The sequence below is a fragment of the Biomphalaria glabrata genome, chromosome 4, assembly GCF_947242115.1.
Source record: "Biomphalaria glabrata chromosome 4, xgBioGlab47.1, whole genome shotgun sequence".
Taxonomy (NCBI): domain Eukaryota; kingdom Metazoa; phylum Mollusca; class Gastropoda; family Planorbidae; genus Biomphalaria; species Biomphalaria glabrata.
In genome coordinates this window covers 35767775-35782778 of record NC_074714.1, presented here as the reverse complement: position 1 = coordinate 35782778, position 15004 = coordinate 35767775, and the positions used below count along the sequence as shown (strand labels likewise).

At 36.3% G+C, this 15004-nt stretch overlaps 1 protein-coding gene across 2 annotated transcripts in view; it reads right to left on the bottom strand.

Moving 5' to 3' along the window:
• Positions 1-8149: 8149 nt before the first annotated feature.
• LOC106052308 (protein polybromo-1-like) overlaps positions 8150-15004 on the bottom strand; it is a 46383-nt gene continuing 39528 nt past the window's right edge. The window contains exons 37-39 of one of the 2 annotated variants that reach the window (XM_056026920.1): positions 13980-14093; positions 10959-11055; positions 8150-10154 (exon numbers count right to left, since the gene is read on the bottom strand). In XM_056026920.1, the coding sequence (XP_055882895.1) occupies positions 9923-10154; positions 10959-11055; positions 13980-14093 (443 nt within the window). In that variant the 3' untranslated portion in view covers positions 8150-9922. The remainder of the gene's footprint in view (positions 10155-10958; positions 11056-13979; positions 14094-15004) is intronic. The other variant, XM_056026921.1, reaches the window with a different exon arrangement.

Sequence of the window (15004 nt, the reverse complement as noted above, 5' to 3'; positions counted from 1 at the left end):
AGAATAAAGGGAGCATGTGATGAACACCTAAGGGAAGAACAGGCCGGATTCAGAAAAGGGAGATCTTGTGCTGACCAAATAGCTACACTCAGGATAATTGTAGAACAATGTGTCGAATGGCAATCTCCTCTCTATGCAACTTTTGTTGACTTTGAAAAAGCTTTTGATAGTGTCGACAGAGAATCTATCTGGACAGTAATGAGACATTATGGGATCCCCAATAAAATAATAACCATAATCAAGAACCTTTATGATGGTTTCACCTGCCAAGTAACCCACTGTGGCAAGCTGTCAGAGGAATTTCCAGTCACAACAGGAGTCAAACAGGGATGTCTTCTTTCACCACTCCTGTTCCTTCTAGTACTGGATTGGGTCACAAAAGAAGCCTACTCTAACGCAGGGAAAGGAATCCAATGGACTCTCACACAAAAGCTGGAAGATCTGGAATTCGCTGATGACATAGCCCTATTATCACACAGACTACAGGATATGCAAGAAAAGGTCACAGCTTTAAGCGAAGTAGGAAAAAGAGTAGGCTTCAAAATAAACCACCAAAAAACTAAAGTACTTAAAGTAAACAATAAACAAAGTGGAGACATAGTATTGGATTCTCAGACAATAGACCAAGTAGAAAATTTTATATACCTTGGGAGTGTAGTCAGTATATCAGGTGGAACAGATGAAGACATTAAACGCCGTATAAATCTAGCACGTCAGACATTTACACAGCTAAAACCAACCTGGAAATCTCCTTACATCTCAAACAAGACTAAACTAAGAATCTTTAATTCTAATGTCAAGGCTGTCCTACTGTATGGTTCTGAAACATGGAGAACAACTGAAGCCACAACAAAAAAAATACAGACCTTCATCAACAGATGCCTGAGAAATATCCTAAAAATACACTGGTATGACAAAGTAGAAAACACCAAACTGTGGGAGATGAGTGGACAGAAAATATAGAAGTGCAGATCTTAGAGAGGAAGTGGAGATGGATTGGTCACACCCTTAGAAAAGATACCAGCAACAGAGCTAGGCAGGCCATAGAGTGGAACCCCCAGGGAACAAGACGCAGAGGAAGACCAAAAAGAACATGGCGACGCAGTGTACTTGAAGAAGCAGAGAAGACCGGGAAGAGCTGGGACACCATCAAAAAGCTAGCAAGAGACCGTGGAGAGTGGCGTGTTTATGTCGAGGCCCTATGTTCCATGAGGAACTCAAAGGAATGATGATGTCATAGCGGTGCGTACCGTCACAAAAAAGCACTCTCTCTTTCTCTCTCTCTCTCTCTCTCTCTCTCTCTCTCTCTCTCTATATATATATATATATATATATATATATATATATATATATATATATATATATATATATATATATATCATGGGCGTAGCCAGGGGGGGGGGGTTGGGGTTCAAACCCCCCGCCCCCCCTCGAAATGAAATCCCCCCCCTTGGGGGGGAGGATCGGAATTTAGTGAATGATTTTTTCCTTTGATTTTGTTTATTTTAGGTGAGATTTTAATCCTAAACCATCAATTGCCCCAGCACAACCAATGGGGTTTTGAGTTTAAAACCCCTTACCAGGGGGTTTTGAGTTTAAAACCCCCTACCAGGGGGGGTTCGAGTTTAAAAACCCCTACCAGGGGGTTTGAGTTTAAAATCCTCTACTAGGGGTTTCGAGTTTTAAACCCCCTACTTGGGGTTTTTGCAGTTAACCCCCCCCCCCTTCTATAAAACAAAACAAAACAAAAATGCAAACGAAAATCCCCTAATTCCAAGAGCACAGTTAAGGGATATTTTGATTTTAAAACCCCCTCCAAAATTTACGATAAACCCCCTCTTCAATATAAAAAAAAATTAATTACGCACTCAAAATGTTATGAGCGTAGCTAAATGGGTTTTGACTAAGTTTTTAGTTTAAACCCTATTTCAGCGGGGTTTGAAGGTAAAAAATACCTCTTTAATAGAAATAAAAAAGCAAATTATACACTCAAAATGTTTTTTTTTGAGTGTAGTCAAAGGGGTTTTGAGTTTAAACTCCCCTCCAATGGAGTTTGAAGCTAAAAACTACTAAAAAGTACATCTTCAATATAAATAAAAGCAAATTACTCACACTAAAATCTATGAACGTAGCCAAATGGGTTTTGAGTTTAAACTCCCCGCCAGGGGGGTTTGAGGCTAAAAAATACATCTTCAGTGTAAGAAAAAAAGCAAATTACGCACTCAAAATGCTATGAGCGTTGCCAAAAGGGGTTTTGAGTTTAAACCCTCATTCAGAGGGGTTTAATGCTAAAAATACCTTTTCAATATAAAAAAAAAAAAGCAAATTACACACTAAAATTATTTGAGCGTAGCCAATCCAATCGGGGGTTTTGAGTTTAAACCCATCTTCTACAGATGGCGTTTGTTTAAAGTTTAAAACCCCTCCAGATGGTTTTGAGTTTAAGATCCCCCTACAGAGCATTTTGAGGTGGAAAACCCCCCACAAGTGATTTTGACGATAAAACTTCTCTTTTCGATATAAAATCTAAAGCAAACTAGTCACTTAATTCTAAGAGCGTATTCAAGAGTGGTTACACATTTTTACCAGTGGCTGGGCTCCCTTAATAAACTGCAGTGAATAGTCATCTGCCGAAATGAAAAACACTAAATGTGGCTCAACAAAGATGGCTAAGACAGATTTTAGGAGTCAGTTATAGAGATCGGGTTTAAATCAAGGAAATCCTGTGCCGAACTGGGAGTCGACCCTTTAGTAAGATTGTGAGAGAGCGACGCATGAGGTTTGCGGGACATGTTCTCCGACAAAATGAATTACGCATAAGAAGAGTTGCAATGATATCCTAGTACAACTTGACGCCACTCATTCATTGAGGTCCTCATGGCAGGTGGGAAGAGGCTTCAGACATTACCAGTGACAGATTTTTACGGAAACAGCTTGACGTCAAATGCTCCAAACGGCGCGGTAGGGTCTAAGTCAGTAAGAATAGCACATTAGGTTTTTGAAATAAAACTTTTTAATAGCAGGAAAATGCACTGTAGATACCTCAGAATATGCATTTTGTTGGCTTTCAATACCAGAAATAGTGCTTGGCGGCGGGGCTTCGCCCCGCGCTAGCGCTCCCCAGACCCCATTGCCAGTAATGGCGGGGAATCTACAATTTTATGGAAACAGCTTGACGGCAAAGGCGCCAAACGGCGCGGGAGGGTCTAAGTCAGTAAGAATAGCACATTAGGATTTTGAAGTAAAACTTTTTAATAGCAGGAAAATGCACTGTAGATACCTCAGAATATGCATTTTGTTGGCTTTCAATATCAGAAATAGTGCTTGGCGGCGGGGCTTCGCCCCGCGCTGGGGGAGCTCCTAGCGCTCCCCCAGACCCCTTTGCTAGTATTGGCGGGGAATCTACAATTTTTCCACTAACTCATGGAAGAACCTATTTTAGGGCACAATAAACGTCTTCCGAAAGAATGAAGGGTCAGAATGCAATAAAGATTATGTACACACACACACACATAAAAAAAAAATTCGCGGGGGGGGGGGGAGAAAAAAATCCCCCGAACCCCCCCCCCCCCCCGAAAAAAATCCTGGCTACGCCCATGATGATATATATATCATATATATATATATATATATATATATATATATATATATATATATATATATATATATATATATATATATATATATATATATATATATATATATATATATATATATAGGCCTACGTTGGGGTGTCAAGGAACACAGGTTATTGCACAAAAAGAAAATTACGGGGTTTCCTTAGGGTGCTTGGCTTCGGGTCTAGCATCTAGTCCCAAGTGTCTTATGGGATACCAACCAAGTTGCAACCAATTTTAATCTGCTGGATCCCTTTCAAACAGAACTATTGTTCAAATAGGCCAGCAGAGGGTAGCTTTCGTTGGCTTAGAGTTTCAGGAGACCTAGTCTCAACTCGTACTTTTCCGAATTTAGTGGCTACCATTTACAGGAGGTCATGACAAATGGTTCACAGACAATGATTATTTGTTCACAACAAATGGTTCGACGAAACTTTGGTAGTTCACTAGACAATTCACACAGTAACAAAAAATTCAACGACTACTGATTCGCATAACTTTTTCACAAAAGAAAGTTTCCATGACTAGTAATCACTGAAAATCGGTTTACAATAAATATACTTTTATCTTAACACATGATCACTGAAAATCATGTTGATTAATCACAATATAGGCCTACTCTTGTTTAAAAAATCCAAAGATCAATTTTATAAATAGGCCTATTTGATGCGCTTTATTTTGAGAGACCTCCCAATCCATTTTTTTTTCGTAATTCATATGTAACAGTCATCATTGTAACATTCCCACATATACTTTTGACCCATGAATTCTAGTATCCCTTACGTTGAAATATTTATAGACTCTGTTTGTTTTTTTTAGGGGGGGGGTGGAACCCTTTTTTTTTTTAAACTTCCGCACACATTCACTTGGCTCTTGAATTATAGTATCCTTTTACGTTTAACTAGTCGATACTAAGTGCTGTTTATTTTGATCAGAGTCCTTTTTTATATCCTTAAACATTACACCATTATTATAATGTTACGAATCTCACTATCCAGGCTCTCTGCAAACTGCACCATACACCACCAACTTAAAGAACTTGACAAGTCAGGGCTCCGAAATAACGTAAAGGTTTAATGTCCATAAATAACAGCCAATACTGTACAATTGGCAGCACGTAGAACAGTACAAATAGCTCTGCGATAACAAATATCTCTCCGATAACACCGTTCCACCGTATCAAGTCTTTTGCACTGGCCTCTCCGTCTCGTTCCGGGCTTGCACTGGGTTCAACAGTTCAGGACTGACTTCACACACTAGGCTCGTTGTGTCGGACTCGATCACAGACCAAGATCAAGACGCCGTTCGTCTCAACTGTACTTGATAGTACTCCGCACTGAACCGTCGTAATGCTCCGTACAGAACCACACCGCTGAACTGTGCTGTAGTCAACCGTGTTCTGAACTCCTGTCGTGAACCCGCTTTCTCAACCGTCTTGACTGCGTCACCTCCGCTCTTATATAGGGTCCCTACTGGCCTTCTCGAACCGGACAGAACACCGCTCGACGTTTCTAGGTGGTCAGATGACTACAACTCTCGTGACGCCCCTGAGCTCTGTTCACGTCGGCGATCCTTCCCGAACTCTCTTGTTGACACTCGTCTCGGCCGATCGTCGTAACTCGTCACGGTTGACCGCTCGTCTAGCGCTGGCCTGGGGCGATTTGCGTCGGCTGACTACACATACACCACTACCCCCATCTGTGCCACCACCAGGTTTATAACAATAACGTTCCTCCCCCCTCCACACATAATTGTAATATCACATACCCCCATCCTCCCCAGAAAAATGTCTTACATACTATCATAGATTCTTCTGTTTTATATTTACACAAGTTACTTTCCTTAATTTAAGGAGAGACATGGCAATGCTGACTGCATAAGAACGCGGGGCGATTTCGCTACTCACTACAATTTAATTCAATCAGTAGAGGGAAAGGAACCCCGTTAAAATGTGGTCATTTTTACAATTTGCGCACAATTAATGTGAAAATGCTTGATTCTCCCCTGATAGGGTAGGCCTACTGTATATGGCTCCTTTTGTCCCGAAAGGCAATGGATGCGCCCAAATGAGTCACTGGTTTGGCTTAATCTTGAGACGGGGCAGAATCTGGTCTGGCTAATCAAGCCAATTCTAGAACGGCAAACTTTGCCACAATTCGTACATGTGTATGCCTCTGATTTAGGGCTAGCAGACAGGGCAGCTTTCTTTTTATCCCTCTTGATTAAAGCCGCTTCATTTCTTTTGTTCTCAGCAAGGGTTGTCCCAGCGTGCACAGTCTGTCTCCATGCACTCCGGTCTTTGGCTATGTTTTCCCACATACTTTCGCTGATGCATCTCTATATGTTAGTCTTGGGCTGCCCTTGGGTCTGACCGTGACCTCCGTGGTTACGTACACACGCATCATCAGTGACGCATAACCTTGGCCTCTGACCAGTGATGACGTAGGCCTCGATCTGGTCGGAGCTAAGGCTTTCTATGTCGAAGGCGCCGGTCTGACTCCTTTCACAAGCTCAGCATATAAGATATCTTTCGGGATTCTACCATCTGGCATGCGGGTGACATGTCCGAGCCAGCGTAATCTTCTTTGTGTCATGAGAGCATACATGCTGTTCATATTGGCCAGTCTCAAAACTTCCTGATTGGAGACATGGTCCCTCCAAGAGATGCCCATTATGCGTCTCAGGCAGCGCAAGTGGAAACTATTCAATCTGTGCTCTTGGTACATGTATGTTGACCAGCTTTCACTGCCATAAAGGAGAGTGCTCACAACACAGGCGTTGTAGACTAGGATTTTGGTCGCTGTGGTCAATTTACCATTTTCCCAGACGCGCTTGGAGAGTTTTGCCAATGCTGTGGTAGCTTTTCCTATCCTTTTTGTCAGCTCGATGTCTAAGTCTAGGTTACTGACAATTGTTGAACCCAAGTAGGTAAATTCCTGCACCACTGAAAGGGTGTGGTTTGTATTATAGGTATTTCTGCGACGTCTTGTGCCAGGATTTCGGTCTTGGAGAGACTTATAGTAAGGCTAAACTCTTGACAAGCAGCTGCTAAGGCGTTCACTATCTTCTGTAGACCTCCTTGTGAGTGAGATACGAGTGCCGCGTCATCGGCAAACAGCATGGCAGCTCCCTTATCAAGATACGACGCCTTTTCGTTTTGGCTTTAAGACGTGCCAGGTTAAAGAGCCTTCCATCGGATCTGCTATGGATGTATATTCCGTCTTCCAGGGATTTAAAAGCACTGGATAGTACGACTGAGAAGAAGATGCCAAATAGTGTAGGGGCCAGTACACATCCTTGTTTTACACCGCTCTTAATGGAGAATGGCCTGGAGGAAGAACTTTCAAACTGAACGGTGCCCTGCATATTTTCGTGAAAAGCTGACACTAGTTTTCTTAACTTATTTGGGCAGCCGATTCTCTCTAGTACAGCAACAGACCGCTTCTGCTAACAAGGTCAAAGGCCTTGGTCAAATCAATAAATGCTATTGTAAAGATAGCCTAATTAGTAAGCCTACTTGTCGTCAGTGGAGGAGGCTGTCCACTCTTCCCATCAACATCAGCCGGCAGAATGGAGCAACCCCTAGACACGTTCCATCTGACAAGCTACAACAGATGGCAAGGCACACAATAAACACTGATGGGTCGTTCATGAAGAACCCAGATAGAACACTGTATGGTGCCCTAATAGAGTACTCAGAGCGGACAGAACCAGGCCGGCTATTTGGTACATATAGCTTTCCTGCTCTGAAATAAATCCAAGTTCATCTCAGTTTTATCGGTTATATATTGACATATTTGATTCTGAGCCTCTACCAAAACGGGAAGTGAAAAAGGTTGTCATAATTTAAGCCTATTTCATAACACTTCAAACATGATCTTGTTCCGTTTTATGCAATATTTTAGTTTGCCCCTCCTATTTTGTTCATTTAAAATGAAACAGTCCACACCATAGCACTCCCCACACCATGAATTCCACCATTTACTTCTTCACCCGCAAAAAAAAAACACAAAAAACTAGGTATATTCATTTTCTTAATAATTTAAAGCAAATCCATTTGGTAGTGGTTCCAGAGATCACGCAATAGATGAATGAATGAGTGTTCTTATATTTATGTGTGTGTGTAACATGTATGGGTATTTCTCTCATTCATCCCTTGACTTTTGTCATAGGGGTGCTGTGACAGTTTGCGTAACCAAATCCCTCCACATTTCCCGATCAGCAGCTGTTCTTAGATATCAAGAGTGAGGCTGGTCCATTCTTTTATGTTATCCAGCCAGCTTTTCTTTGGACACTTTCTTCATGCTCCCTCCACTGTACCTTGAAGAATGACTTTGGATAGTAAGTCATGTCTTACAATAAGACCAAACCAGCTTTAGTTTCTTCACATTATTGAGTTTTTCTTTTTTGCCAGCCAGAGTGTTGACTTTTAAAAACTTTTAAAACTAATTTGTCTTCTTTTCCTGGTATCTGATACCCAGCATTTATCTGTAGCATTAAACTTTGTTGAATAAACAATAAAGTCTTATAAATAGTTACAAAGAGTTTATTAAAAAAAAATAAATGAAAAACCATGAACATAGAGAAGCATTCAAGATGGCATTATAAAAACTTTGACAACATAAACATTTTAACTTGGCAATACACTCAACAGTATCAATGTCAGCTCAATGACCCTATGTATATGGGCTCACCTAAGTATTCGCCTCCTCAAATATCAAAACTATGTTTTCATTAATCATGAGATTGCTTTTACCACAGAAACAATTAAAAACAATTGCGTAATAGTCAATCCTTTTTGAGATTGTGTATTGTGCACAAAAACCTGTAGCATCTAATCTAACAAACAACTAGTCATACAACATTTCCACTTTACACAGACATTGAAAAAAAAAACAATAACATAATTTAAATGATATATGTACATTGAAAAGAAAAATGTTTTCCTAGTTAAAACAATAGAGTATAGAGTTAAAATAAGTGATATTAATGAACATGTTAAAAACATGAGTGCTGCCTCTTAAGACAAACAAGTGTATTGTGTACATCAGTAGCTAGTTGAATACAAAGTTCATAAGACAAAGCAGTTTTTGAATTGAAATAACGGTTTCAAGCAGCGTTTCTCAAACTGTGGGATGCACCTCCATGGATGTCCTGGCAAGATTGATTGGAAGGGTGGGGGTGGGAAGCTGGGACAAAAAAAAATCTGTCTGAATATTAACCTAGTAAAATGATTTTCATACAATCAATTACTAAAAAAAATTGAACTCTTGTCTGACTTGTACATGGTTATGTTGAAGAATTTCACATGACAAAAAAAAAAAAAAAAAAAGATAAGCGATAATATGTCTTACTTAACACAAAGATGATCTAATGTGCCAAATATGAACCTTGAATTGGCCATTACTGACACATTATTTATTAGACTTAATTTGACATACATATTGGTTTGCCCCGACCCTTTTCAATTGAACCTTTTCTGACAAGCAATCTAAGAGAAAAAAAACAAAACTTTCAGCATTCCCCCAGAACTCAATGCTGGCTGGGGGAGAAACCTGTTGCATCTCCTCTACCTTCTCCAGAAAGATTAGTTTCAAACACACAAAACACTTAAAAAATGTATTTACAAAACAATAATTTAAAAAAAATTAAAATAAACTGGCTAACTGTGATGAACAACATTCATTATGTAAATTTGTTTTCCAAAATTATTGTAAATATATATGCAAAGAAAAACAGAAAAATTGTGTTATAATTGTATGCCTTTAAGTTTATTCTTTTTTATAACATTCTCAAAACCTACAGCACAACCCCAGATGGCTTAGTAGTTTGGGGGGTGGGGAGGGGAGGTGCAAGAATGAAAGTTTTATTCCACTAGGCTTGTGCTACTGGTAAAAGTTTGAGAAACATTTAGTTTAAAAGAAGAAGGGTTCATAAAGAAAATTATGGAATTTTCATATACAATGTAGAAGAAATAGTAAAACTTTTAATTTAAAAATCTTTCTGTACTTAGATTAAAGTAACCTAGGTTTTAAAAAGACTTTCCTTAAATTCATAATTTATTTTCTGTATCATTTTTTTGTTATGTTTTTAATAAAAGACAACAAAAATCTCTAAAATAACAAGGATTTTTGTTTAAATGCCATATTCATAATAATTTAAAAATTAAAAAAAAATTATTTTGAAAATAAAATATAATGCCCCATATTTTTTCTACTTGAAACTATTGTTTTCAATTAGGTTAACACAATATTATCCTATTCCCCATAGGGCCCAGAGTAGAATGAATTTAGCCAACTGGGCATTTAAAGATCATCAAATGGTACAGCTCTGGCAATGTTTAGAGCATCTTTCAACATAAAGTCACGTAGTGCCCACAATGCACTTGTAATGCTGCCATGACACCCCGCTCCCTGAGCCAACCATTGCCCGGGAAGGTTGGCCTCTGGTACAGCAGGTGTGTTGTCCTGTGTGGCTGACAATGTTTTCTCCCAGTTGGAGATGTAGTGAGAATCTGAAGTTAAACTCTCTATGTATCTGTAAAAAGAATACAGTGATGTATATGTAATGATGGTTATTTCATTTGGTTTTTAGTTGTAGCGGATCTTTAAAAAGTACATTTGAACATAAATAGCTGAAGATTTGAGACAAAATACAGCTCAGGATTGTAAAGCAAAGAGAAGAAATAATCTTGGCATGTCAAACATTAGTTAATATCATTTAACCCAAGAACTACAATTGTCAAAAGATGTAGCATGAACAGTTAACTACTAATGCAGTACAATGGGATAGAAAGTTGCTAGCAGTTTTTTAAAACTTTGTATAAAACTTTGTATAAGAAGTCTCATTCAGAATGAAATTCTTAACTTTTTTTCAAATAAAAACTGGATCTGTATAGCTTTTTCTTTCTAAACTGAAAATCTTTTTAAAGGATAGCATGGATACCAAAGTAAATAGAGCCAGCTTGGGAAGTTTAGTATATTAAAAACATTTTGTTCTATTCTAAAAATATTTGGAAATTTTTTAAAATTTTGAATTAGACATTGTTCTGTGTTGTTTTTTTTGGCATGACTTATTAAAACCTTAAATATTGAGAGTTAAGAATAAAAAGAGTGTTATTCCTAGCATTACATAATAGATTTCAATCTTTCAAAGTGGATTACTCCCACTCCTTCCCCTTTTAAAACTCATTTTTCGATGCTTGCCTCTGACAGTAATAGACAGGATTTATAAAAAAAATTGCCCCATATTTTATCAATCAATTAGGTTCACACCATATTATCCTTACTTAATCATCACCCCCCACCACTCTTAATATTAGTAGTTTTTAGTATATTTAACCTGAAGTAAGTTTCAGAGTGCATCAGCTTGTGTGTTCTAGGAGGGACAGATACAAACATTGGCGAGGGTGGGCACTGTTGTGTAGTTGCTTGTTGACCTGAAATAAAGTAGAGGGTACTTTTAGGACTAAGTATAGGGTAACTCATTCTTTATAGGTCTAACATCATCTATGACAATCATAAGTATAGGGTAACTCATTCTTTGGGAGGTGCAGTGGCTGAGTGGTAAAACACTTAGCTTCTAAACTGAGGATCCCTGGTTCAAATCCTGGTGAAGATGGGGATTTTTAATTTCTGGATCTTTAGGGCACCTCTGAGTCCACCCAACTCTAATGGGTACCAAACATTAGTTGGGGGAAAGTAAAAGCAGTTGGTTGTTATGCTGGCCACACGACACGCTCATTAACTGTTGGCCACAGAAACAGATGACTTTTACATCATTTGCCCTATAGGTCGCAAGGTCTGAAAGAGGATCTTTACTTTTAGGCTACCTCATTCTTCATAGGTCTAACATCATTTAGGACAATCATAAGTATAGGTTACCTCATTCTTTATAGGTCTAATATCATTTAAGACAACCAATAACCAACGCCTTTAGCCAAATAAATTTGTCTTTTACTTGGAGTTGTACGAAGATTTAATGAGCAGTGTTCATTTTTTAAAAAGTATAGTTAAAAATAATAAATACTAAGATTTAAAAGAAAAAGAAATTCATATGCTACAAAAGAAGCTGGGTAAAAAATTATTATACCTGTTCATTAATGACAACTCTTCTACAAGACAATATAATTGAATGACATAACATAACATAATGTAATGCAATTAACAAAATTATATCTTTCATTAATTACCAATAACAAAAATGTTACAGAATGTTAAAAGCTTTATGTTTAAAAGAAAAGAAATTAAGCTATAGAAGAGAAAATAAAAGTGTCAATGCAGAAGATAGATGTCAGAACAAGGGCAACAGGTCCAAGACAAAACACACAAACATTTTTGTTCAAAGTGTTTGTATACAATTACATAGAGGGGAAAAAAAGAATAATGTAAGTTATATTACAACTACCTGTTTCTTAAAAAAAAAATTAATACAGAAAAAAAAAACAACAACTAAATATATGTTAGTGTGATTCATGCTTAAAGATTGTCCAGGAAGATGTTTGCTAACTGAATGTGCTTTTGGTTAACACTATCTCAAGAATAGAAAACTATGTGGATCCTGCATTCTTAAAATAAAAATAATCAAGCCAATTGTGTCTTTTGATTAGATACTAGAAGTTCTGGTTATTGGTTAACACAAATAGTTTGAAATAAATTAAAATATAGGAAAAACAAAGGAGAAAAGTTTTTAAATATTTGATTCAAACTTTTAAAAAGAAATGTGATGTGTTTTGGAATTGAAGAAACTTGAATTAAAAACTTGATTCAAAAAATATTTTTAATTAAAAGCATTTTGCGTTCACTGTTACTGCTTTACACTAAGATTCAAATCAAGTTTGTTTGGTTCATTCAGACATACAGAATGCATTGATCAGTATGTGAAAGATATAATGGACTTTTCTCAATGCTTTAAATTTTACTTTGGAAACAAAATAAACTATCTCTTATATAATATTTTATGAATGTAGTAATTATCTTTCATGAAATTTGTTTGCACAGTCTAGACCTATATAGGCCTTGTTCTTGAATCCAATGATGAAACAAATGTGAAGTATTTCACATTACAACATAGATCATTACATTTAACTCGAATGCAAGAGTTCAATTTTAAAGATATGACCAGCCTAAACTTGTTCAACTTCCACCAATCTGTTGTGGCTGAGAAACTGTGTACCAATGAACTTAAAGGCTCATAAAGTGGTGACATTTGGTACTGAAAGTGGGAAGATGAACAAGTTTTCTCTGGAGTGCATTCATATAAAAAAAGACAAATTATAGTGTTAGCATGAAGGGGGGATTGTTAAGATATGCAAAGCAATTAGGATCTTAGGGACTATGAGCTAATATAAATATATAAAAGGGATAAACTGAGGGATATTTCTTTCTATTAAAAAAAAAATTCATTATGATTTTCCTGAGCTTATTACTATTAAAAACTAAACTCATTACTTAAGTTTGTATGAACTGAGGCATGAAATCTTTTCAATGTGTTAATGAAACCATAGTCCAATTCTTCAATGTTATTCACTTAGACCTGAATAACTCCAAGTGACTGCTAGCTGCTTTCCCTGTCATAGGTTCATATTAAAAAAACAAAACAGCACAAATGTGACTACACTTTTAGTTTAACTTGAAACACAGAATACATGTTTTGTTTAGCCTTAGTCTACTTTGATCTCTTAAAAAAATTATTTTATTACCACATATATTTGATTGATCAATTAATAATTTAGAAAATATACTATCAAAATATTAATGTAACTGGAATCATGCTTTATATTAATAAAAAATTTGTATTGATTCAGGATTTAAAAAAAAATCTTTTTATATAAAAAATCAATATTCATGCAAAAGTAAGTGAAAATACATGCAAAAAATTAATATTATCTACAAGTAATGAAGAGTATTAACTTTTGAATAATGAAATGCACAAAATTACAATAAACAGTTAGAAAATGATTGAAATATTTATTTTGTATGTTATTGAAAAATAGAAAATTCACTAAACATCAGGTTTTGTTGTTCTATTAGTGTTTAAATCAATGCTACAATTTATTTCAAGCTTCAAACAAAAAATAATACTTTAATGTATGATGTAAAATGTATGATGATACATAAAAGCAGAAAAAGAAAAAAATTATAATAGGCACTAAATATGAAAGAACATATTATTATTCTAATACTTTTTATATGAAATGATTAACAATGTCAAAAGCTGCAAGAGATGTAACAAGACAGCTAAAAAGGTATGCACAAGCTGCATGCTGGGATACACTGTGGCAAAGGCTATTAGTACAGAATTTTATTTGTTAGAAAGATTGTGGACTACAAGTGATAGAGAAAATGTTTCTAGACTGCTGACCAATCATGTAGCTATTATTCAATATCAGAGGTGACATGGGAGGATATCCTTGCATGGGGTACAGCATACCATTGGCCATACCAGACAAAGGCAAGGGGCTGACATTGAAAGGGCCTGAAAGGTTCAACATTTGATTTAGCAACAAAACAGTTTGAATTAAGTAATTTATACAAGTTATTAACATTCTGTCTCCTATGTCTACATAATACATGGGTGAAAATAATGTCTCCTTCACAAGTGGGCTAACATTATGTCTACTACATCTAGGCTATAAGTGAACCACCATCATGTTTACTAAATCTAAAGCAATAAGTGTGCCAACATTATTTTTCTTATTTAAATCTAAGAAGGGCAGTTACACCAAAATTATATTTGTGTGTCAAAAATCTGTAACCTTAAATGTAAACTATTGTGTGCTATTGGAAAATAAAGGTTTGTACATTTTTAACTTGTCAAACTACAAATACTAGTTTATCAAAATCTACAAAATATACTCAATCATTTATTGTGCCAACAAAGTTAATATCTACTGACAGCAAATTTACTTTAACTTGGTAGTAATGCTGAAGTGGACAATTGTAGTCAAACTGAATTTTCATTTGCTTGGACTAATAAAATTATCTTATCTTATACCGGTAACTTGATGTAACAAATTCTGATAAATATGTTGGTAAAACTAAAAAAAAAAATAAAAATACTACAATTTTCACATTTATCATGAACTTTAAACATAAAAGAAATGTTTGGAATATAAGTGAAAAAAAGCCTAATCACTACCAAATATATTGACTTTTGGAAAAATGTCTTTAAAAACAGAACTTTGATCTAGACATAGGATGATGAACTAATGGTACAGGAAAACCTCATATTGTCCTTGGGATACATTGATCAATACAAGTTGATCCTGTGACAAAAGGTCACAAAATTAAATAAATAAATGTTAATTAAATATGGAATAGGAACATATAAATCCTGGATTATTTAGTTTAGTGTTAATTGACCTGGGAATAGATATCATGAGATAT